This window comes from Camellia sinensis, chromosome 12 (genome assembly GCF_055761805.1).
Source record: "Camellia sinensis isolate YWXY chromosome 12, ASM5576180v1, whole genome shotgun sequence".
Lineage (NCBI taxonomy): Eukaryota > Viridiplantae > Streptophyta > Magnoliopsida > Ericales > Theaceae > Camellia > Camellia sinensis.
In genome coordinates this window covers 137,759,459-137,785,457 of record NC_138972.1, presented here as the reverse complement: position 1 = coordinate 137,785,457, position 25,999 = coordinate 137,759,459, and the positions used below count along the sequence as shown (strand labels likewise).

Sequence of the window (25,999 nt, the reverse complement as noted above, 5' to 3'; positions counted from 1 at the left end):
ATCAGTTTTATCATCAGTAGGTACAGTTAATACAGAACATAGGTACCCTTTACACCCTTTTCTAATCAATTTAAAAGCTTTCATGGATGAAATCAGGTATGGGGGAGGTACTACTCCAACTCCGGTAAACACAAATTTAGGCAGTCCGGGTGGCCGGAAAACAACTTGTTTTGTTGCACAGTCTATGGTAGCATGATATTTCGTTAACCAATCCATTCTCAATATCACATCAAAATGATCTATATTCAATGGTAGTAAATCAATATACAGATGAACATCCCCAACAATAATTTCACATGCAGGGTACATATAAGCACAAGTCATGGATCCCCCAACAGGTGAAGATACAGCTAACAGATAGTTCATGGGTTCCAATGGTCTATTCAATTTTCGCGAAAAAGCATGCAATACATATGAATGTGTAGACCCGAATCAATCAAAACATATGCATTTTGAGCACAAATTGAGAGTATACCTGACACAACGGTCTCGGTATTCCGTGCATCTCTCGGTACGAGTGCGAACACTCGGCCTTGCCTCATAGGATCTTTTCCAGTAGCTTTGGGGTTGGGTTTTGGTGGAGCAGTTGATGCTGCGGCGCTTGGTGCAGTTTACTATTGCCCTGAGGAGTGGAAGGGCAATCTTTGACTATGTCCCCCACCTTGCCACACCTGTAACAAGCACCTGAAAGTTTATAACAAACCCCCTTATGCCTCTTACCACACTCAGAACAGGGCGATATAGAACGGTTTCCTTGACTGGAACTGGTTATTGACCCTGTATTTTGCTTTTTGTTCGATGAATTGTTCTGGCCTTTCTTAAATTTAAAACCCCGTCTCTTACCACGCCACTCAGTTCCCGGTGTTTCAGTGCCTCGATGTTCGACTCAGCCATTATTGCTCGGTCAAGAACATCCACATACTTCAGTAATTTCAAAACATTAATTCTGTCAAGAATTTCCACATTAAGGCCGCCTTCAAACTTCCTGGCTTTGTAGTCAGTGTCAACTATGTGCGGTGCATAACGGGCAAGTTCGGTAAACTTTGATTCATACTCTGCTACCGACATAGTACCGTGCTTCAATTGCTCAAATTCGGTTACCTTGCGGTCCCTGACACACTGTGGGAAGTATTTCTCAAAGAAGGCTCCCTTAAATTGAGCCCAATCCATAGCAGTATTTGTGTCATAGACTAGCATCCACCACCTTCTAGCCTTCTCTTATAGAGTAAAGGTAGCCAATAGCACTTTGTGTGCTTCAGAACATGGAAATACTTCGAATAATTTTTCTGTTTCTAGCACCCACGCTTCGGCCTTCAATGGTTCGAGGCCTCCCTGAAATGATGGCAGTTTTATCTTACTGAACTTCTGTGTTAGAGCAATGATGTCATCATTAACATTCTGTTCCGGCTGTACCGGAGAAGGTGGGGGCTGTTGGTTCTGTTGTTGCAGCCTTAAGGCCTCAGTCAACATTTCCATTGTTCTTTCGAGCCTTGCCATTCTGGCCTCAGATGATTCAGTTTCATCAGTAGTTCTTGCATTATCTATTTCACTATAGACAATTATAACAATAATAAACATAGGCAGTTGCATACTTAAACACATTAGCAAATTAGCACAGATATTCATGTCATGGCCACACACACTTTTCGTGCTCATGCAATGCCCTATTAACTTTTCTAGGACATCCTATAGCTCATTTAGACACGTGTGTGCGGTATAACTCGTGGTTTAATATCGCTCTGTTACCACTCTGTCACGACCCAAACCCGCCCCTATGGATTTAGCACCATAACCGGCCAGTAATCCGAGATTACCGAAGGCCTGCTTAACAGTAAGACAGTAATACAGAGTACAGGGGCTGGCGGAAGCCAAAACAATAATTAAAAGATGTCCAATGAGCTGTGACAGTCTGTATGCAAAAAGACTTTTTTAAAACATATTCATATTCAGAACAAAACAGTACTATACAAACATACATAAACAAACATTCGGGTTAGGGACCAAATCCCTACCATAACGGTACAATACAGGTCTATACAGTCTATACAAAACAGATACAGAAAGGGAGAAATCTAAAACACCCCGAAGCAGCCTTAGCTTGGCAGCACTTGGAACCTCAAGGTGAGGCACGATGGTTGGCTTGACAAAACAAGAGCTAATCCGACACTCCTAACTCTGGTCCGGTGCCTGAAAACCTACATATATATATAAACAGTAAGCTAAAGCCCAGTGAATAACATATGCGTAAAGAGGTTAGGAATGAATGTCCTTTCAGTATTGAAAACAGTCATTTATCAGTATATCAGTCATTCAGTTTGTGGCTTATAATTCATGCCATAACAGTCATTCAGAAACTATAATAGTCATATGTGGTACATCCAATAGCAAAACAGTACAGTAGGTCTTAACAGACCAAGCAGTCAATGATGGCCATCATATCAGTAAACAGTAGTGGCTCCAAACATGGGAACCGACAGAGATCTCTGTAACAGTAGCAGTAACAGTTCAGTAACAGTAAATTGCTATGGATGCCACGAATACAGTTCACAAATAGGACAAACATTCATTCAGTAAACAGTGTCATTTCATAAGGCAGTACAGTCTTTCATTCAGAAAATAATCTCAATTGAACATATCTTTACAACATTGTTACTCACAGAGCACTGAGCTATAAGCAGCTAGAGCATCCTCAGATGCCAACCTTACACAGTTACAGAACGAACACACACTAAGCTACACAGTTGGAAAATAATAACTTAATCCCTAATTTGCCTCGGTGTGGTTCTACATCAATATCCTCATTAAGATGCCTTAGACTAGGCCTAGGAGTGCCTAGGATGAAATGAGGATGCAAAGATGCACTTTAAAACACTTTTCAAAATTTTCAGAAAACAGGGGTCTCGCTCGAGCGTGGCTTTCTACGCTCGAGCGGACATGCAAACAAATGAGCTTCGCTCGAGCGTGACTTCCGTCGTTCGAGCGGGACTTCCGTCGCTCGAGCGGACTGTAAGCTATAGTAAAAGTACTAGATGCACAAAAATCACGCTCGACGGGCGCTCAATCCACGCTCGAGCGTGAGACACAAGTCCTCGCTCGAGCGTGAACTCTCACGTTCGAACGGACTGTAAACGCATGCAAAGTACTGGATACACGAATTTCACGTTCGAGCTCCACTTTCCTCGCTCGAGCGGACTTCATGTATTCAAAGTGCACGCTCGAGCGTGGAGTTCCTCACTCGAACGTGGGTCCAAAATCTGGAAATTCAAGATTTGAACCTCAAGCTCAAAACTCAACTCTAATGCAACAAATTCGATCCTTTTGGGCCAATTTTCTGGAAAACACTTGTAAATTCATAGTATAACATGATTCAAATCTCAATTTGTAAAATCAAGGCCCAAAGGTGAGTCAATTAAACCCAATTTTCAAATAAACTTCAAGAACATGAAGAACAATGCAAATTCAACACATTCAAGGGTTCCTTGAAATTCCAAAGCTCTAAAACAAGATCAAATGCAAGATTTAACTTCAAAACATGGTGAGTTCATGGACTATAACAAAAATGTGGACATGCATGTAACAAATTCCATGAAAACAACTTCAAAACCTCAATATAAGAGCATGCATGCATGATCTAGCTCTCAATTCAACATTGCAAACCAATTCTAGCCTTAGATGACTAAATTACCATGAGCCATGCATGAATTAACTTAAATTCACAAACAAGAAGGTAAATTTTCTACCTTAGGTCTTGAATTCAAGATGTAGAAGCTCAAATATGTAAATGCTCTTCAATTCCTTTAGATTCAAGCAAGACTTGAAGAAATCAACTTAATCTCCTACTCTCCCTCTCTCAAACGGTTTGGTCTCAAGAATGAATGAGGAAAAGGTGCTAAGACAATACAAAGGGTGAGAGAATGAGTGGTCTAGTACAACCCACTAAGTGGCAAAATGGAAATAAAGGCAAACTAATGTGATACAACTCTAATTAATCCAATTTAATCATGTCAAATCACATTTCAATTAAACATGCCATAAAATCACATAAATTCTAATTAGCATAAAACATTAGTCAATTTCGGATTCGGCCACCGATAAGGCCTTTATTTTGCAGTTTAAACATAAAACATGGACAGGTAATTTAACAGTCAAACAGATAGACATGCATTTAAACTAACACACTCAATCAATTAACTCAGAATTTCAATCAATTCAATTACTTATTATGTTCAGTCTCAGTTTAGCAGTAATCAATGGTGTTATTAGTAAACAGTAATGAGGGTTGTCATATCCAGCTCGGCATCAAAATTAACCCTGACTTCGCCCATTTCGCCCTCACGTGTTTGATCGGTCAAGACCGCTTCGTCAAAATTCAGCACGGCTTGGTTGGGGACTTCAGACTGGGTAGGCATCGAAGACTGGCGACCGGCATCAGTGTTGGCAGGTGGAATATGGGCTGGGTTTGGGACCTCTTCCTCCTCCTCAGCTTCCACTTGAAGGAATTTTTGCTGGATGGCATGCGCATAGTCCGTCATGTAGACCAGAATGAAATGTGCAGGAGGATTGAGAAACATTTCAGAGTCGTGCGACTGACCGAGCCTTTCAGCCGTAGCCTTCTAGCCACACTTGATAAAAATGTATTTTGCAGCCTCACATTGATCGACATAGGTTTCTTCGCCTTCCTTGTAGCCCCAGTCCTCCGCATCCTCCATCTCTTTTTATAACGCCTTTATTTCGCCGTCCTTCTTCTTCTCGAGCTTAGCAAGCTCGGGCAGGTATCTATACTTTTTCTCGGCTAGGGCTTTCTGTTTGTCTGCCTTAGCCGTGTTGATTTGCTCGGTGAGTTTTTCATTCAAAGCACTTAGTTCGGCCAGAGAAGCCTTCAATATTTTTAGCTCAGCCTCTTTTGTCTTGACCTCAGTAACAGCCACCTTGGCCGTCTTTCGTAGTTCGATCACAGGCTGGTGGGCTGCGTGATTTTTTTGGATGGCCTACAAAAATGTACAAAAGGGTAAGTTTTAAAACCGCACATAGAGATGACTAAAAACATCAGTTTTTCTAGACCAGAATTTACCAGGACCATCGACTTTGGGAATTTTGAATTTTTACAAAACATCTGCTCAAAAATTACTGCACTCCATGTAATATCCATTTTTATAAAACATGTTTTTATAAGAAGTAAAAATTATTTCTGTTCAAAATTACATCTGTTTATAAAAATATGTTTAAAGCATCTTTATAATGAGCATTTGTTTATAACATCTGTTTTTGAGATGATAAGTAATATCTCAAAGCATCTTTATAAAACATATTTTTGTAATCTGTCAATAAATAAAAATTTATTAGTGACAACATTTTTAAAATAGAAAAATTGTCAGTAAATCCAAGTTGAGGGGTGCATTAAGTATTAGATCCAAGCTTTGGTCTTTATTGTTTATAAAGACTCATAACACTTCTGAGTTGGTAAGGAAAAACATGTGATGGCAGGGATAATTTTTAACATTTTTACCCTATATTTTGACCTAAAAAAATTTAAAAATGCATAACTTAAGTTCTACAAATCTATTTTTAACAAAATTAATATAGGTAGATTTGTCTTTCTGATATCTTTCAAATAATAAGATCAATATTGAATATGAAATTTAAAAATAAATAACTAATAGATTGATTTTTCGATTAATTAAAATAACAAAACAACATTTTTTTTTTTTTTTTTGAGAAAGTAAGCACTCGAAGCCACTTTCGGTAATTTTGAATGGATAGATCTCACAGCAAAATAAATAAATAAATAAATAATTGGAATAAAAACAATTGTCTAAAACGGAATAACAAGCGTAAAGTTATGAGTTATTGAGATTTTAACATCATAAGAGAATTTTTTTTGCATCTTCATATACATATTTGTTCAAATTATTTGAATTTGGCCGTCTAAATTATTTTAACTTTGTCCCATATTTGAACCTATCGGTCCAAATCATTTTAACATGTTTCAATAATTTTAACCTATTTGTACAAATTATTTTACCATGTATGCTAATATTTATGCTAATATTTTTACATGTTTGTGCAAATTTTTTGAACATATTTGTTCCCATATTGTTAAATTATTTGTCCCCGTATTGTTGACTTTTGTGTCCAAATTATTTTAACATATGCATGTCAATATTTTTACTTATCTGTCCAAATTTTTTGAAGTTATCTGTCCCAATATTTGAACTTATCTATCCAAATAATTTTAATATATGTGTCCAAATTTTTTTAATCTATCAGTACAAATTATTTTAAGCCATGTATATTGTTACTCTTTTGAACTTATTTATCCCCATTAACTTATGTATGTCAATATATTTTTTTTCTATTTGTAAATTTTTTTTTACCTATTTGTCCAAATTATTTTAACATATCTTCTCATATTCTTAACCTATCTGTCCACTTATTTTAATTAATAAATTTTCACTTATATGTTTAAATTATTTTAACTTATTTGTTTTCAAAATAGAAAAATACGTACATCAATTTGGACAGATAGAGATACTTGAAACTTAAAAAAAAAACATTTGTGGGATTACATCTTTAACATGTCATAACTTTACATGTGGTATTCTATTTTGGACAAGTTTTGTTTTGTTTTGTTGTTTTTGTTTTTAGATTTATGCATATGAAACTACGGAAGGCAATTTTGAGTGATTACTTTCGCCCAAAAAAAAAAAAAAAAAAAATTCAATATTAGTCTTATTTGAAAGATCTTGAAAAAATGAATTTACAGATATCAATTTTATTAAGAACAAATTTGAAAAACTCAAGTTATGAGGAGCAACTTTTTATTATTCGAAACGTTCATATTGTAAGGTCCGTTTAGTAGATCATCTATAAAAATAAAATAAAAAAATAATTGGATATCTTTAGTCCCATGATTAGTTTTTAATTGTTTTGGAAGACATATAGTCCCCTGTTATAGGACCTGTTGTAGGTCCTACATTGCTGCTGATTAGAGCATGTTTGCAATCGATTTTGTAGTGTGTTCTTATATGCCTTCCAATATGTTTGTTCGTGTTAGCCAGTGTGTTACTTCTACCAAGTAATACAATCGATTGAGAACACACTGTATAGCTAGCTTTCTTTCTAACTATATATGCCTTCCAAAGGCACCTCAATCGATTGTATTCTTTTCATTTTGCATTATGAATTTGGGGTTGTTTGTTCCATTTTTTTTTTTTTTTAAGAAATGTTCCATTATATTTTTCAATGTGTTGGGTTAGTTTTACTTGAGAGTTAGTATAAATTGCTTGGATTAGTTTTACTTGAGAGTTAGTATAAATTACTGATTAAACATTTTTTTTTTTTGATGGCATACATTTATGTTTGGACTTTCTAAATGATAATGATAAATTTAAATTTAATTTCAACACTATAAAATTGAAGTCAGTGAGGGAAGAGAAGAGTTCAAATTTGGACAATTGTTGTGTTCCCATTTTAATACTCTTCATGTTACTAGGGTTGATTTTAATTTTATCATTTTAATGTGATTGTTAAAATACAACATCGAACAGCCATAATTATATAACCAAACATTTCAGGTTGACGTACAATAGTTATGGACAATATCACTATTTTCGGTCAAGTAAGTGTTCTTTTTTTTTTTCTCCCTCCATAGAAATTTAAATACCTCTCTTATAATGTAAGGCCTATTTATTTATTTTTTTTAAACTTATCATATCTAATTTTCTTCTAATAAATGTTTTTTCTCTCATACTTTATAGGTGGATGAAGACTTACGCCGAACAGTAATATCAAGAAATAAATGATTTTTTTTCTTATTTATGTGTATAAATTTTTATTTATCACTCTAAAGTTTTTGTATATATAGATTCAATTTCTTCAAGAAAGAAATGTTAATATTGTTGTCCGCGATGAGCGTGACCTTAATACTATTCGCATTCGTGAGGTAAGCCTACAAGTAACTTATATTCGCATGCATTTTCTTATCATTTCAAAAATATATTTGAATTATATATTCTACTTATTTTTTATGGGGAAAGGAAAAGGAAAAACACAAAGTAATATCAAAGGAGACAGAAAAGGCTACCCCTTCTGGTAAAGGAAAGGAACATGCAAATCCCGTAGTATGGTTTCTTAACATTTTTAAAAAGTTTTTTTTTCGAATATTTATTAATTTTTTTTATATAGATTTTTGTAAGAATTGCATAGTGTTGTATACTCTTTTTTATGCAGATTTTTATGAGTTATTGTTTTAAAATATTTATTCAATTATTTTGACTGATTGTAAAATATTTTTCTAAACCATGTTAAAGTAAACAAACCATGTTAAAGTAAACATTTGTATTTCTTTTAAATTGCAGAGTACTAGTTGGTGTGCATTATTTGATATTTAATTTTTTTTATATATTTGATTTGTTTGGAATTGCAGAGTGTAGTCTATTAAATATATTTTTATAATTGCATTTTAATCTTAAATTTAAATAGTGTTGCAATTACAATTATATTATAATCCTAATATTATTTACACCGTACCTTCAAATACGGACATACGCTGGTATATATATAAATAAAAAATAAAATAAAAACACTTGAGAAAAGGCTCAATCGGGACACTACAACCCCTTGTTGTGATCTAATTATTTTATGTCAAAAACATTTAAATTTTTTTTTTTTTTTTTTGAACTGGAACACAAATGTTATTAGTAATTAGACCAAAGTAATAAAAAAATAAAAATTAAATTAATTAAAAATAAAAGAATTAAAATAACACAAGCGGTATAGATTATAGGAACACATTTTTCTGAATCCTTTTTTTAAAATTAAAAAAAAAAAAAAAAAAAAAAAAAAAAAAAAAAAAACCCGGGTTACTCCTAGGTTTAACCCGCTTAACCTAACCAAACCAAACAAGCTGTTCTCGCAGCCGGCTCTGCTACAACATTCCCAATGACTCTCTGGCTCCTCCGGCGATGGACTCCGAACTTGTTCAACCTGACTCGAAGTTTCCGATCAAACTCTGCACTGGAAGCCCTAGCAAAAGCCTCCGAAGAAAAAACCCCAATCATCGTTCTCTACAACTACCCTTCGTTTTCCGGAGCTTTCTCAGCACTCTTCGCTCGCCTCTTCCACTCTCATCTCAACCTCCCATGCCTCATCCTACCCTTCTCCTCCGTCGAACCTCTCAGGTATACATACACATTCTCACAAATTCGCATATACATTCACATGCACAAACATTCATGTACATACTTATATTGCAGCTTGTTAATTTTATGTAATATTCATGTTTAGCTGATCCTCATACAGATATTGGGTCTTCTAAGAGCATCTCCAATTCTTAATTATTATTATTTTTGCATCAAATTTGAATGAAAAATTGGTTAAAGGCTTACAATATGTTTTTAAGTTTGGATTTTTTTAGGATAAGTTTGATGAAAAAAGATAGAGTTAGGATTGGAGTGTTGCATAACACTATTGCATGGCATTTGACATGGTAAGCATGGTATTTGACATATGAGAATGATGCTTAGGAACATTTCATCAAACACTTGGTGTGCACTCAAAATTGGCACATTTAAATTTTTTTTTTTTTTTGGTGCAAGCACATTTTAAGGTTAATTTGGTGAAAAAAATTGCCTCTCCATTGATTTGATACAGATTTGTTGAAATGGTTGGAGTGCAAGTTCAGCCATTTTTTTCGTCAAATTTGAATTTCATAACAAAATAGAAGGACTGGAAATGCTCTTTTTGGGCTAGAAGAGTCAGCACCAATCATTTCACCAAATCAAGCTCTAACCAAATTTTCACCAGTCATATTTTTGCTCAATCTTTATAATTTTCAGATTTATTCACCAATTCCCAACAAAATTTTAAAAAGAGTAAGGATTGGTTATGGTAAATGGTTAAAACAACTTTTTAGGATCACTTAAGATTTTTTCAAAAAGATTTGATGAAAAGAGAAAAGAGAGTAGGATTGGAGTGTTCTATATCATATCAAAAATCTAACCAAATTTCACTCAAATTTGATGAAAAAAAGAGTAATGTTTGGAGATTCTCCAAGGAGTCTACATTTTAGTGGAAAGAATAATTTATTTACTTCATATTCTGTACTTATGTTATCTTTCCTCAGCCTTTTGAGCAGCCAAACAGTTTTGTTTACCCGTTTTATTATTATAGTTTTCAAAATAATGTAGGGTTGAAGATTTGTGTGTTGAAGGGATCAAGACATGCTACTTTCTTGATTTTCTTGGGCCGAGAGGATTTGCGGTGGAACTTTCATGGCGAACTTCATGCGAGTAAGCAAACATTTGTGTGTTAATTTGATTTGAATGGTGGTTTTGTTGTTTGATTTCACTGCTTTTTTTGGAGTATATGGTCACTTAATGTGAAGTTGGTTTAATTAGGGTGATTGGGTTCGATCATAGAAAATCAGTGCTGTCCAAGATTTCATCTGACCATGATTGCAGTGGGAACCTCACATTTCATGTTGATATTGAGAAGAGCAGCTCGACTGCTGTGTATGAATACTTCTCTGCAAAACTTTCAGAGATGAGATACGGTGATGTGAGTACAAGTGCAATTATTCTCTGTGTGTGCTTTAACACCTAATTATTCTGGTAATATAAGGTTGTGTTTGCTTGTGGTGAATTGGGATCCCATTCAATGATTCAATTCAACTGAATTCAAAATTCCAAATATCATTGGAGTGTGGCATTCACATTAAATGCAGAAACTCTAGTTTCATAGAGCAACAAAGTAATGTTTCTCAAAAAAAAAAAATAGAGCAACAAAGTAATGGAATTTAAATTGGGCCATTTTTTTTCGAAGCAACCAAACACAATTGGGGGCTATCTTTTCTACCACAGAATTAGAGATAACACAAAACGTGAAAATTTTGCTTTTGTAGGGAAATTATTTTTATGGCTTTGAGGTGTAGGGAATTTAAGTTCCAAGACAAATTTAAGTACATGAAGCCAAACATTTGAATTGCAAACCAAAGTCCCAATTTCATGCAACCAGCTTAAACACCAGTGTTAGGATGAATATTATTTAATTATTTATCAACATTTTTGTGTATAACAGGGCAATGTCAAAAGTTTATTAAACCCAAAAGATCGAGATCGCATGGAATTGGTTCTTAAGTACATTGAAGATGCAGATCTTCGCCGATGGATTTTACCAAACATTAAAGATTTTAACATTGGGCTTGGTGAATGGCGTTCTATGTTGAACTGCATCACTAATCCACACATGTATGAACAGGTTCAGTGCTTCAAATTTTGAGTTTCTACTTGTATTTTTTTTATAGAATTTATTTTGACTAGCATATTGTTTAATGTTACTGTTCTTTTGTTTGATATTCATGCCTAATGTTTTTGTCTTACATGTGAGATTTTCTTAAATAGTAGTAGAAAAAGAGATGCGAGCTCGCTGCAATGTTAACTCCAAGCCTGCTGTCTATTTATATTATCTGTGCTGTATAGCTAAAAAATTCATCAAAATCTATTTTTTACAGCTATTTGTAAGAGACAAGCAGATTTCTAGGAAGTGCAACCTCTCTTGTAGAAATGAGCAGCCATGTTAATATTTTTTCTAAGGGTAATTTTATTTGTATACCACAAAAAATCTCAGTACAGACCATTTATGCCGTTCGGATATAAACTTTTGTACAAAAGTCAAATGTTGGGACATAAACTTTTGAACAAAAAACAGTTGTTCGGATATGAAAAGTTGAACGGAATGTATATCTGAACAATTCATATTTGTTCGGAAGTTTATGTCTGAGCATTTGACTTTTGTTCAGAAGTTTATATCCAAACGACACAAATGGTGTGCACTGAGATTTTATGTGGTGTGCAAACAGAATTTTACTTTCTCTAAACTGATTCATGCTACTCAGAAGCAAACGTATAAGCAGAGATATGTTCAGTTGTGTGCACTACTTATTTATTTATAATCTGGATCTACAGGCTGAAGTTAGAATGAATTGTCATATGAATCACTTTTTCCCTTTCATCTATGGTTCTTGTGCTTTAGTTTAGAGTTTTAATGTCAGTTCTTGAACTTGGCTCAAACTGTCTATTTTTACAGTTACTGGAGATAAGCTCTGCAGATTTAATTGGCAAGGGAATTTCTTATATATCTACTCGGCAGGATGCTGCAAAAAAATTGCTGGATAAGGTTTTCAAAGTTCGTTTAGGCAAAGGATTTTATGGGGAGTGTCTGGTAAACTAGCTATGCTAAAGCGCTATCTTTCAACAACCACAATAATTTTAGTCCTGGTATATTTTGCTTGAGACTGTTGTCATGTGGCTTTTATGTATAATGTTTGTCACCTGAAGCCCTATGTAACTTTTGGTTTTAACATTTGTCTTTAAAGCATATCTACCTCATTAGATATTGGAGTTCTTTCTTGTTAAAATGATTATCATTCCTCTTCTTCTGTTAGTGAACAAACATTTTTACATCTTCTTCAAATGTTCAAGCAATTTTTGATTCCATGAATCTGGTCCTTAGGGAGTAAGAGCTGATGGAAATTCTAATTTAAGTGATGAAATTGGCAAGGAACTTAGCATAAAGAGTGCTGCAGCTGGATTGAGGTAAGTTGCTATTGGAATAGATGTTATTGACTTAACTATATTATTTATTTCTAGAATGATATTTTTGGCATGTGAACTGTCATCAATCTATCTACTTAAGTGTCAGGTCTTTTTTGATGGTTCTATACTAGGTCATGCTTTATGTAGCATCAATTATCTGTACCTTGAAGGTTGGCTGCACTGCTATTTAAATAGTTTCCTCCACTCACAGTTGCAGATTGCGAGTTAGAACATTTCAAATTTTAACCACTCGAGTTTTTAAACGAAGAGCTTTTCTTATCAAAATACTAAACATTTTCTTAGATTATTGCTAATTAATGTGCAATACATATCTCCTTGAATATGCGCATTTGTGATGTCAGGCCCATAGGAGCTGTTGTTTACATGCAACGTAATAATCTTAAAATGTGCTTAAGGAGTACCGATACTGCTACTGATACCTCTGAAGTTGCAAAGGTGTGCATGATGATGAAAAGTGTTTTTTTTCTTTTTTTTTTTGGTTCTTTCTACCTCCCTTAAGATTGGATGTTTTGGGATCAGTTTTAATCGAGTTTGCATTGCTTGTTTTAAACATAAAGGCATATGGTGGAGGAGGTTCCCCAAGTTCCAGCTCCTTTATAATAAGGATGGATGAGTATAACCAGTGGCTCTCAGTACACCAACCATGAAAACATTAAGGTATGTCATTATTTACCCTTTTTAGACAGTAGTAAATTGGTTCTTTAAATGTTGTAATCCATGGAAGCATTTCCACTGACTTGTGCTACTAGTACCTAGTCATCTGAATTCCCAAACAATTCTCTTTATAGAATCATTTAGTGCGGCTACTCTTATTCTCTCATATCTTCTCATTTATCAGTAGCTATCTTATGTTTATCAATGTCATTGTTTCACTCCTTTGAATTGTGTACGAAATGATGTTATGATATTTTTTATTTAATTTACCCCCTTATGATCTTACTAAATTCTCATTAAAAATGTGGAGGATGTTGGCCAATGACTTCTAGATGTTCCAATCTATACATTTGATTGGCCACATTATACTTTGTGTGTGTGCGTTTGTACACTTTGACAAAAATAGAAAGTAAAAGATTTCACAATTGTGCTCCATTTTCTTATCAGTCTGGGTACTTGTGAAAATAAAATAAAATGAAAACTTATCAGTCTGATTGCATTTGTCTACTTGTTCCCTTTCAATCTTCCTTTTCTTTGATTAATTAATCGCTTGCATTTTTTTTTTTTTTATCCATGTATTTTGCATGAATATCATAAATAGCTCTCATGAAAAACATTTCTATTCTGCACCTTTCTCTAGTTCAGCAGGTAAAGGCAGAAGGATGATTAATTGGTGGATGTGAGAGGGTTTAGTTTGGCTTTCACATATGCGTGTGGGAGAAATTAGAGTTGAATATGATATATGTACACTGATTTTAACAGCCTCAAATTACCAGCAAGATTGATTGAAACCCCCAACCAGGCCTCCCCTTTCCAAACAGAATGGAAAAACAACCCACTACTGCCACTGCCACTGACACCGACACCATGAAATCAGAAGAAGGAAAGATTAACTGAACATGGATATAGCTAACAACAATGTCATCAAAAACAGAAGGAAATACCAAAGAAAGAAAAAAGTTGATATATTCTTACTCCATCATGGGCATGATCCTGGATTGTTAAGCTTGTCGCCCAAATGCATTATATATGCGCAGCCAAGCATCCGATTGTTGAACAATTAGCACAAGATTCATTCTAAGCAGTAAAAGTTCTTGACTGTTCAATTCTTATATTTATGATTATGTGTATAAGTGTGGATATATAATACAATCATAACCAATAATATTGAGATGTGTTAATTAAACTGTACGATTTTAAATTTTTCGGTTCTTGGGTTGGCTTAGGTTACCCAGTCACCAACCAGAGAACCGAACTGATTGGTTGGTTCTGGGATTTTTGGACCCAGAATTGAACCGAACCAATGCTAGAGCTGAACTTACACAACCCATAAAGGTTGATTTGGTTGGTTCTTTTGTGCACTCATACTATTTAGACATCCACTTAGGTTCAAAATGATATAATTTATACATGCATATGTAATTTACATAAATGTATGTAGATGTCCTGATGAGGAGTTTTTGCCATTATATTTTTTGAGTTAAGACAATAGTTGGGCGTTGTGATTTTGAAATGACCAATCATGCTTCTTGGGAAAATGGAGTCAGCTTGTGCTTTTTATATTGGCTGCAAGGTTCTCTCCTTGCAGCCTGGTACTTGCGCCCGTCCTTGCAGGCCTTCGGGTCTATTTTTAGGCCCAATTTTAATAATCCGAACCGTTCATATTTTATGATTTATTCAGTATATCATACCTGTAAAAAATCAAGTTGATCGGATATCAGAAAGTATGTGTTTGGAAAACTGTTTATTAAATTATTTAAAAAATAGTTTTTAGTTCAATTTTTCGAACACATACTTTCTGATATCCGATCAACTTGATTTTTTACAGGTATGATATACTGAATAAATCATAAAATATGACGGTTCGGATTATCAAAATTGGGTCTAAAAGTAGACCCGAAGGCCTGCAAGGACGGGCGCAAGGATGAAGGCTGCAAGGAGAGGATCCTGATTCTTTATATTGAGCTTGGTTGCAATTCTTCCCACTTTGTTTTTTTAGTTCTAAAGATTGGAGAGCGGTTTGTGATTTGTAAGTGATTTCTTTGTTTGTTCTTCTTTTATTTTTTTTGGTGATGTGTTTGCATATGTAGAAGACTACTTGTCCTCTTTTTGTATCTCAAAAAATGTCCTTTTTGTTGTATAAAAAAAAATGTTCAACTTTGATGGAACATATTTGTTGCTAATAAAAATAATAATAATAAATATAAGCTGCATGTTAATCTAAGAAGTACGGACACTTCTAAGAAGGTGACGTATCCGTGTCGTGTTCGTGTCGGACACCGATACTCTTTGGACACTCTTAGGATACGTGTCTGACACTCTTCAAAACGTGTCCTATTTTTAAATTTTTTTTAAAGATCCAAACACTCTTTGAACACTTGGAGGAAACATGTGTCAATCACTTAAACACACGTGTCTATCGATTAGATACATGTGAAATTAATTATAAGCTTGAATACAACAATTTAAGATATAATAATAAAATAAAACCATATAAATTTATAGAAATTAGTTTCATATTGCATTTTATATTATATTTGAATGATATATTTATATATATAATATATAATAAATATATAAAATTATATATTCCATGCGTGTCTCCCACGTATCGTGTCCTGTATTTTTTAAAAATTAACGTGTCAGTGTGTCCGTGTCGTATCCGTGTCGTGTCACGGGTCCATGCTTCTCCGATGTTAATTATACACACATAAGTCCTATGATTTGCTTGGGAATGAAGTCTCTGAGTTCTACTACATCAGTGCCTAGGGCATTGTAGCATAGTGGTATAGGTGTGACAAAGGAGAAGTGAATTTAGGGGTTCAATTCATGGTGTTTGAGCTCTTACCCAATGCTAGTCTTGCCAATGCAGGGCGTTGGGAGAAGCAGATTTGGAACTAACCTAACGTTCTGAATTATATGCAGAAGGTGATTTTCTCATGCTCGTAACTGTGCTCTTAGCTTGATAGCTTCTATGATAGCCCATTTACATATGAAATACACCAGCATTTGCTAAGTAGTTTATTGGGCAGCCATCTTGCATAATGCCCTTCGCTATAATTGCTGAGTGAGTGTTCACCTTTATTTACTTGTCGATGTGTTTATGTATTTATGTACTTTTATTTTTGGGGAGAGTGGGGGATTGTTTAATATCCGTATTCAAAAGTAAACCTACTATAAAACAGTGAAATCCATATGGAACTTACACAACTGGGAAAAATAAAAATAAATAAATCTGTATGAAACATACAAATTCCCATGTGGTGCTGTGTTTTTTCTGGCCATCATGTGCCTTGCTAATTTTATGCTGTGAAATTTTGAGCTAAGAATTTGCATAATATACAAGAATTAGTGCATCAGTTCGCTGGACAACCATCTGCCACTATGCCCTTAGCTGTTGGGCAAGTTGCCAAGTCACAATGTTCACCATTTGTGCCCCACCAAGTGATTCCTTTATTCTCCATGCCAACTGACAAGTATAGCAGCACAGCCATGAAAGCCACCCCTGCGTCCAGAGCCGCTGAAAGAATATAGTTGTACCTTTGCCACCACTTCTTTCTGTAACGAAAGATGAAAAAGTTGAAAATTGTTCCAACTAGGATCCACGAATTGTAATTAACTGCTGTTGCTGGTGGCATGTAAGCTGTTGCTCCCAAAAGGACTGGAAGGTTAATCAGAGGAATCCACGACTGCTCGGGAAATGCCTTATGGAAGAGCCAAACGATAATTGGTCCCACTGCACCTCCAAGAAAGAACCAATTCATGGAACTATAGTTTCCAAGGCTTCCAAAAATCCGTTTAGGCCCTACCAGACCCCATATAACCGAGGCGTCAAAGAAAACCCGATCACCAGGGCATGTCCACGGACTGTCAGCTGGAAGGAGATCATCCTGGCATATGTTCGTAATAGAGTTGAGCAGCCACCATGCCACTGCAATGTTTATAGTACCCGCAATGATTGTTCCTATGAACTGTAATATGAGTAATATATGTCACAGATTGTACGGAAGCAAATGTCTGAAATAATTTCTAAAAGAGAAGGAAAACTATCCTTGGAATGATTTGCAGTAACAATAAACCTTTCAAGTTTGGGTGAAACTATTGAATAGCTTGATATACATTGAGGAACAATTTCCTAACAACTTAAGCTTTTGGGATAATCTAACATTGTATCAAAGCTAAACCTTTAGGTTGGCCGTGTAGTAAAGACTTGAGAGGATACGATCCAAGGTCTCGAGTTCGAGTCAACCCAAGGGGCCACTTGAGGTTTGCCTAGTCATTAATTTCAAGGCCCTGGGATTAGTCGATGTGTATGTTATATAGTAGTGTGAATGCTCCTACCACTGACTTTTCATGGGGAAGTATTTCATTTAATCCCACAGCATTTTTTTCTTGCAATAAGAAACTATTTCTATGTACTTCTATTGCAGCATCAATGGATTATTATGTTTCTAGTGGTCCACAAATATCTAGATGCTGAATTGTGAACATATGTGGCAGATTTGTATGTGTTCTGTTATATATATATATATATATATACGGTATGTCAGATTTGTAGGGAAAATATAATTTACCTGAACTAAGAACATTGATCTTGGAGGGATCTTCATGTAGTGTCCAAGCTTGAAATCACTGAGGAAAGAGACGGCCTGAGACATGCTCATATAACCATAGACTTTGAAGCACACGTTAGCTATTGGTCTTCCTGGATATATAAGACCCATGACATACTCTGTGATTATGTTCAGGCCTGGTGTCTGCGTATAAAATATTAGAGCATTAGGGGGGGACAGGAAACAGATTTCACGTCAATGTCTAGGAAAATAACACGACTTTGATTTTAGAGACAAAAAATGTTTTAACAATTGCAGATTTCCTATTTGTTACAACTTTTTAAATATAATTTTACCAGGGCCTGAAATGGTATTTTGAATTCTTGGCCATGAGGCTTGAAATGGTTTTACACTAACAGAACATTATTCATGTTCAGCTTGTGCAGGGTAAGGAAATGATACATTATTTACTTATCATGATGCAAAGCTAACACATAAATGAAGGGACTAAAAGAGACTGCTCAGGCACCTGATTTGTTGTAGCAGTTATGATGCTGATTGGAAGGGTGAAAATGAAGGCGATGATGCAAGCAAATATGAGTCCCCACCATGGCATCTGAACCTGATTGTTCAAGAAGATGCAAAGTACAAAAGAGGCTGCAACTGTCACTCCAAGCAACACGTAAAACCACCAGGAAGGTATGTCCTCGTATTTTCTCATCAATCTTGTATGGATATCCTCCTTACCAGTGTACGAAGCACGGAATCGATCGTATATCTCCCTGTAGAATCACCATGAATGCATTTCTTATCCAAGTGTCAAAAAATACCGAAAATGAATATCAAAGTGCCTCTTCTTTTTCTTTTCTTTTCTTTTTTCTCTTCCTTCACTTGATCTTGTAATCATATATGTATGAACATATATTTATCTTATTAGTTATTAGTTTCATGTGATAACATTAAAGAACATGTGGAAAACTGAGAGTTCATAAAAATTATTGAAATGGTGTTCAGTTTTGAAAACTCTCATTTGGGTAAAAATGGAAATTTAAAGAGTCTTGAGAATCCACAAAGCCTTTTGGGGTTTGGGAACATAAGGCCATTGTTGGTATTATTTTTGTTTTCCATTTTTTTGTAGCAAAAAACAGTTGCCAAAGTGTTGAATGTTTTAATTGGGTTTGTAATGATTAAAAGGCACAGGAAATATAAGATATGGATTGTGCAAGATAATATGTTGTATGTTCTCATCATTTTCTATGTTCTTGCCTATCCAAAAATAAAAAATCTTACTCTTATCATTGATACATGTTCTCAACTTGGGATTTGTACAAATTATTCACACAAAAATTTGATTTGAGTTGGAGCTCATAAAAATGTGGGGAAAAAAACTTGTTTTAATGATGTAGTCATGCCGTGATGCTGACAGTAATATTGTACCTAAGGCACCTTTGGATAAAGTGTTTACCTTCCATAGAAGAGGCCCACATGCGTAAGAGTGGATGCAATTGTGGCAAAACCAAAACCATAAGTGAGTGCAAAAAACATGCTTAGATGTAGCCGTCCTTGCTGCTGATACTGAGCCATATCTATCTCAAACTTCTTGTTCACAATAGCTGATATGTTATACCTCTGACCTTGTGCAGTGAACAAGTGTGAGGAGAAGATGGGAAATCTTTTAGCACCGTACAAGTCTAGGCCCCAATAGGATATGGGGATTGCAATGTAGACGATCAAGGTGTACCCGAGGAAGACATTGACAATGGAAAAGAAAGGGGATATGAGAGGGCTGAACAAGAAGGATGCAACAGCAGTCCAGTCGAGTGTTAGTGCTCCGAGTCCAAGGCCTCTCATGCCCGATCCAATCTGTTGGGCAGTGACCGACTTGGAGAAAATCCAGCAGACCCATGAGATGCTTGTGAGTGTTGTGAAGAGGTATCCAGGGACCAGATACCAGGAAAAGCTGCAAAATAGTGCAATTAGGAAGAACTTTGCCCTTGACATGCGTGCCTCGTCTTTTTCATGCAAAGCCCTGCAAATTTGAGATCAAACATTTCCTCTTCAGGTTAGTCAGTTATGGAGAACACGTGTATCAGTGGACTATATATATATTGTTCTTCTTTGTTTCCATAATAATTTTGCTGTTTGGGGGTGCACTTTGAATACCTGATGGGTTGGTGTTACATGCATTAATTAGTGTACTAACAACTATACTAATATTAGTTATGATATTATTATTGACTTTACTCATCATACAAATTATAAATCCGAATTTTTTTTAAAATTATGTCACATCATCAATTGGTATATTAGTTAGTACACTACTTGATACATATAGCATTATTCTACCTGATGTGATTATTGAAGAAAAATCTTTGGTTTCATAGAGAGAATGAGAATCACATTATCAGGAATGCTATTCACTTTGTTTGGTTTTGGTTTTCAAAAAATTTTATTTTATTTTTTTCCGTATTTTAATGTTTTTAATGAATTTTTTTTAATTTTTAGACACCTAACATAAATACATTTAAAAAGTATAATATTTGTGAAAAAAGCCTTTAAAAAATGCACTAAGAGGTGATTTGAGATAATCTAAATAAGTGCACTTTTTGATTTTTTACGAAAAGAGAGGTGATGTGATGGAAAAAAGATAAAAAGTGTGTACTTATTAGTACATCCCAAAAAATACAAAAAAAAAAAAAGAAAAGAAAAGAAAATTCAATATATTTTTCGTATTTTTTTGTATTTATTAATTTTTTAAAATATTTTTTCACAAATATTTTACTATTTAGATACATCTAAGTAAGGTGCATCTAAAAAAAATAAAAAAATTGTTTAAAATTTAAAAAATATTCACTAAAAAACAAAACAAAAAAATTTTAAATTTTCAAAAAAAATGAAATCAAACACATTGATTATTAGTAATAATATTCATGTTTAATTCCGATTCGAATGTTTGGCTAAGTTAGAAATCCTCAATCTACTTGCTTTATTCTTTAACAAGACAAATTTTTTTAGGACTGGAGTAGAATTCCGTACTTAATGTGGAATCTCATTTTGTCTAAGGAATCAAACTAGGAATCACGTTTTCATTCCTGAAACAATGGAATAAAGAGAGTTGAAATGCAACTCGTGGTGAAAGGGATTCTTGCATTGGGATGAATTACAGGTTTGGTTTAGTCGTAATTGATATAAGTGATTTGTAGGTATCAAAGATTTACTTGGCCCACCATACGAAGAAATAGAGCAATTAATTTCGATAGGGTTTAGGAAAGTCAAGGTCAGCATGACAATTTCAATGATCAAATATCACATTTGTTGAAGTTGAGAAATTTGACTAGCCTCAAATCTGGATCCACAATAGCAGTCTGTGTCTGATATGGATTGACATTACCATTTTTATTAATAGGTTTTTCTTAATATATATATATATATATATATATATATATATATAATATTTGAGAATACCTCATGTTTTCAATAATTTATAAGAAAAAAAAGAAAATAAGTTTTGCATGATGTATTTGATGTTTTAAATATTTTTATTAGTTTTCGGATTCAGAAATATAGACTTAGGCTATGTTTGGCATGTCCATTTGGGTTAAAATAGCCATATATAACAAAATTAATTATTTTAACGAAATAAGACAAAATATCACATCTAAATCATAATATTATCAAAAAAAAATTATCCCAAATAAGACTTTTTAATTCCAGGCTAAAATAGTAAAAAAAAATTAAAAAAATTAAAAAATTAACTCACATTTCAAACGAAGACTAATAATAATAAAATGAAAACAAGGTCCCCAAAAAATAATGTTTGTGTTTTTGAATTCCTGATTATTTATATTTTCAAAGCTCAAGAAGCCAAAACAAAAATAGTGAATATGATAACCAAAAAGGCATTAGATACTTTTTTTATTTTTTTTATTTTACTGAAACATATAGTTCCAATTATTCATAACCTTAAAAGCAAAAAAGATAATAAAAAATAAAAAGTAAGAAAGAAAGAGAGAAATTCTCCCACAATGGCTTGAAGTTGATGAGTCCTATTACAGTCACATTTTTTTTTTTATAATATTTTTTATTGCTTACTCACTGTGAGAGTAGACCACACATCATCACATGTTAGGATTGTTTTGTGCAATTTATAAATTTACAATTCTCTACAATATTTTATTTTGTGCAAAATTCTATTAATTAAATTTTTTAATAGAAGCCACTACCATTTGAGACGGTTTGGTGCAGCTTTATAGATTTATAATTTATTTTGTTTTTAAAATTTTATATAGTGTTTAATATAATTTCTATTTATAACTCATGAAAATAAATAACTTATATAAGTTAATTATTAAAAAATAATTTTATTTTTTATTATTAATTTTTAATTTATAAAAAATTATATCAAACACGGTGATTGAATGGGACTCCAAGTCGGCAGACTCGAAGAGAGTGTGAAGGTGGACTCCACAAAAGGCAATCTTAAAAAGATTCTCAGTTTGTTTATTTATTTATTTATATTTTATTTATTCCCTTTTTTTCTTAAAATCAAAAAAACATGCAACGTATTGTTAAAAAAAAATTTAAAATAAAATAAAAAAACCCAGATTACAAAATATGAGATCGATCTCTCTACAGTTGTTGACTGCTCCGAGTTGACTTTAATTAATTAAGAATGCATGCAAATTGCAATATCTCGTTGGGCAGAAATTATCTAGTTGGGGGACTAAATGCCAGCTGTTAATGATCTGTTTGCATGTATGAATTAAAAATAAGAAAAAATAAAATGATCTGTTTGCATGTGACCACCCTAAATATATGATAAATAAAAAACAAAAGTATGTCCTATAAGAAGAATTATTGGTTGGTCTTGCCGTGTCACCTGATCATATCTTACGCCAATCATATTTTATAATATTTCTTTATTTTCTTCAATTACTCAATATAAATTTGTAGATTACACTCCTTCCACCAATCATAATACTCTTGTGTTTGGTTGGAAGATTTGAGAAGAGATTTAAAAATAAAAAGATAAAAAATAAATGAAATATAAATAAAATATATCTACATTTCACATAATTTCACACATTTTTTTTTTTACTTTTTCAAACCTCTTTTCAAATCACCAACCAAACATAACATTAGACACCACATCACGATATCCAAGAATAACCAATAACTTCTCGTCCCATAGATTATAATAGTTACATATAACATTGCTTAGAATTTAAATATATAAATTACATTTATTTCGAGTACATTTTACATTCATAATATTTAAAGAGTAATGATTGAAATTTTCACTATCACAAGACCCTTATAGATGTAGATAATTCATGATGTGAACCTCACACATACATAAAGGGTCAAGATCACTTGGGGAGTATGAGGTCATTCCCAAAGGGATCCCAAACATTTCTCATATTTAAATTTACACTACAAATCCAACTTTTTTGTGCATTTTTTTTTAATATTTTATGAAGTGCAGTTTTGTTCACATATGATACTGTGTAAACAAAAACAAATAAAATAAAATAAAATAAAAAATACTGCGTGTAAATAAAACTCAATTTTTTATTGATCGGAAATAAAAGAATCTACCACTTGGTCAAAGCAACATACTTTTTGAAGGAAAGGATCACTGTTTTGGATACTGTTTACACAAAACTAATTTTTATTTTTATAAATATGTATATGTATAATAATAAAAACCCAAAAGCATATCAGGGTAAATACATATTAGTAACATATGATTAAATATTAAGGCCTAGTTTGGGAAGACTAATTAAGTGTACTTTTTGACTTTTTTTGTATTATGTGTAGAAAAAGTAGAGAGGAGATGTTGATTGATGTGACTCAAAAAAGATAAAAAGATGAAATAAGTGCACTTTTTTCTTTGTAGCCAAACTTGGCCTAAGATCAAAAAGTCTACGACTAAGAAACAATGATTAAAAATTGAATCTGAAAAGTAACATACAATCGAGATGTATAATTATATAGTAAGATCAACATACAAAATTAATCAATTATTCAATATTTTTTTTTAAAGGTTTTTTTTTTTTTTTCTTCTAAGATTTTAAAATTTGGCACGGCGTCTCCGCAAGTGGCTCAAGTGGGCCTGTGACAGATTGGCTGAGACCCAACTTTTGACACTTTTTGCATACTTTTTTATTTTCTTGAAAGTAATTGTGTAACCTTTTTTATTAGTTCTAGTAAACCAGCGGAGTACTGAGTTAAAGTTTAATTGAAAATTTTAATGCGTTTTACAATATATCTTAGATTGATTTGTTTAATTTTTAGATTGATTTCGAATGAGTTTCAATTAAGCTAATCATAAATTCGAGTATCTTGAATTTTTTTTACAATATATATAAACTTAGAGTGATATTAAAGACTCACACATTTGACTTACAAATTCGTTCACAATGATGTGATCTCAATCATTGAGTATCTAACAAATCAAAAGATGACACATATTCTAACATACCATTCTAAGAGTTTTATTTGAAAACTCAGATAATTTTTCATGAACTTAATGACCTAAACCCAAATATCTGTAATTAACAAACTTGTAAAATATTTTTAAACTTAACTTGTTAAGATTCTCTTACGAGAAAAAAACTGTCAAAATTTGAGTGGGATAGGCGGAGAAAGTTAGGTAGATGGTTGGATAAAGTGAAAGGTCGCAAACAACTGAGTGATGTTGGAGGAGAGCTATTTTACAGTATGTCCTAACATTTAAGAATAATTTGAGAAGTTAGTTAAAAGTTAGTTTTTAATTTTTAAAACATTTAGAGCCACAATACTTCTCATATTTTTAAAAATAAAAAAAAATTCAAAAATCAACTTTTAATTAACTTCTCAAATCATTCCATAGTCACCTAATCTAAGTAAAAAAACAAAAAAAAAAACTTAAAAAGTTAACCTATATCCCAAACGAAGTGGGATTGAGCTTAAAAGGCCGGGCCGGAGACGACTTACCGGAAAAGAGAGACCTGAACGAGAGTGCTGGGCCACCACATGTGGGCCGGTTCCACCACATACTTCCTCAGCAACCCAGCCCATCCATATCCCAACACCTGCAATAATATTTTGTTTTCATAAAACAAGAAAAACACTTTCTAAAAAAAACTCAACCAATCACTGAGAAAACAATTTTATTACCTGGGTAGTGACGATAAGCAACCAACCAGCCAGAAATGAGATTTTCCTTTTGTAAAATGCTTTGATGATATCAATAATGCCAACAGCATAAGCTGGTCCATTTCCAAAAGCACTTCCGGCATTAGCAAAAATAGTAATAAGTACATGCTCCTTCATGTTAAATGGGCCCGGGTTGAGAGAAAACAACTTGGATCCGCACCCAGGGATCCGGAACTGAGCCTTTGGGAGGACAGCGTGGAGGAAGTGGCCGATGGGGAGGACGGCGACTTGGACGGTGATTTGGGTTATGATAAGCGGCTCGGTTCGGTATGAGAAGAATTGGTTGAGGAAAGAGAGGAGAGAACACGATAATATGCCGAGGAACCACATCCGGAAGGTCCATACGGGTAGGGTCGGGTCATCAGTGTTGGTTACGGTTAGGCGGACTTGTTCGACAGGGGAGACATCATCGTCGTAGTCATCCTGACCGACGGTGGTGATTGTAGTAGTAGTGGCTGGATATGGTGTTTGTACTTCTAAAGTTTCCATGCGGAGAGAGAGAGAGAGAGAGAGAGAGAGAGGAGATATATAAGTGAACCAAGCTAAACCAAAGATGAGATGAGTGGCATAGGAAGGGGTATATAATTGGGTTTTGGGGATGATGGGTAGGCTAATGCTTTTAGGCTATATTTATTTGGGTGGATATGAGTTTGGGATTAGACTAATAATCTAATATAATTATTAATTTGATATTTGGTTAAACAATTGAAGTATAGACTAATTATTTTAAACTTGACTATTAGTTAAGATAGGATACATAATCCAATGGATTCGTAGTCTTAGGACTATTAGTCATGGGAATGCTAATCCAGTCCGTCTAAACAAACATGGCCTTAGTCTATTAACTATAATTAACTTTGGTGTTTGTAAGAGCATCTCCAATTATTATTGTTATTATTATAATTTGATAATAAATAGTATTATTTTATCAAATTATAACAATAGTGCTTTAATGGTCATTTGTTATTTTGACAAATC

The 25,999-nt window shown here is 33.6% G+C and overlaps 2 protein-coding genes across 11 annotated transcripts; one reads left to right on the top strand and one right to left on the bottom strand.

Moving 5' to 3' along the window:
- The first annotated feature begins 8,875 nt into the window (after positions 1-8,875).
- LOC114308549 (uncharacterized) lies at positions 8,876-19,954 on the top strand. 10 transcript variants are annotated; one of them, XR_014347299.1, is made up of 11 exons: positions 8,881-9,179; positions 10,188-10,289; positions 10,398-10,557; positions 11,077-11,256; positions 12,085-12,219; positions 12,511-12,593; positions 12,956-13,049; positions 13,172-13,271; positions 16,141-16,196; positions 18,259-18,520; positions 19,465-19,954. XR_014347299.1 is itself a non-coding variant. In XM_082900000.1 (9 exons), the coding sequence occupies exons 1-8, from the start codon at positions 8,941-8,943 to the stop codon at positions 13,259-13,261; spliced, it is 1,083 nt and encodes a 360-aa protein (XP_082756126.1). In that variant the 5' UTR covers positions 8,883-8,940; the 3' UTR covers positions 13,262-13,271; positions 15,097-15,418. The 10 variants fall into 10 exon arrangements, 5 of the variants coding, with proteins under 5 accessions (XP_082756126.1, XP_082756124.1, XP_082756122.1 ...); XR_014347300.1 differs by having other exon boundaries at positions 8,884-9,179; positions 18,326-18,520; XR_014347298.1 differs by lacking the exon at positions 16,141-16,196 and having other exon boundaries at positions 8,876-9,179.
- Positions 16,427-25,618, bottom strand: LOC145788932 (oligopeptide transporter 4-like). Its single transcript, XM_082899995.1, has 6 exons — positions 24,983-25,618; positions 24,800-24,897; positions 19,287-19,850; positions 18,351-18,603; positions 17,843-18,025; positions 16,427-17,239 (listed from the first exon to the last, which is right to left on the bottom strand). The coding sequence occupies exons 1-6, from the start codon at positions 25,508-25,510 to the stop codon at positions 16,625-16,627; spliced, it is 2,241 nt and encodes a 746-aa protein (XP_082756121.1). The 5' UTR covers positions 25,511-25,618; the 3' UTR covers positions 16,427-16,624.
- Positions 25,619-25,999: the final 381 nt, after the last annotated feature.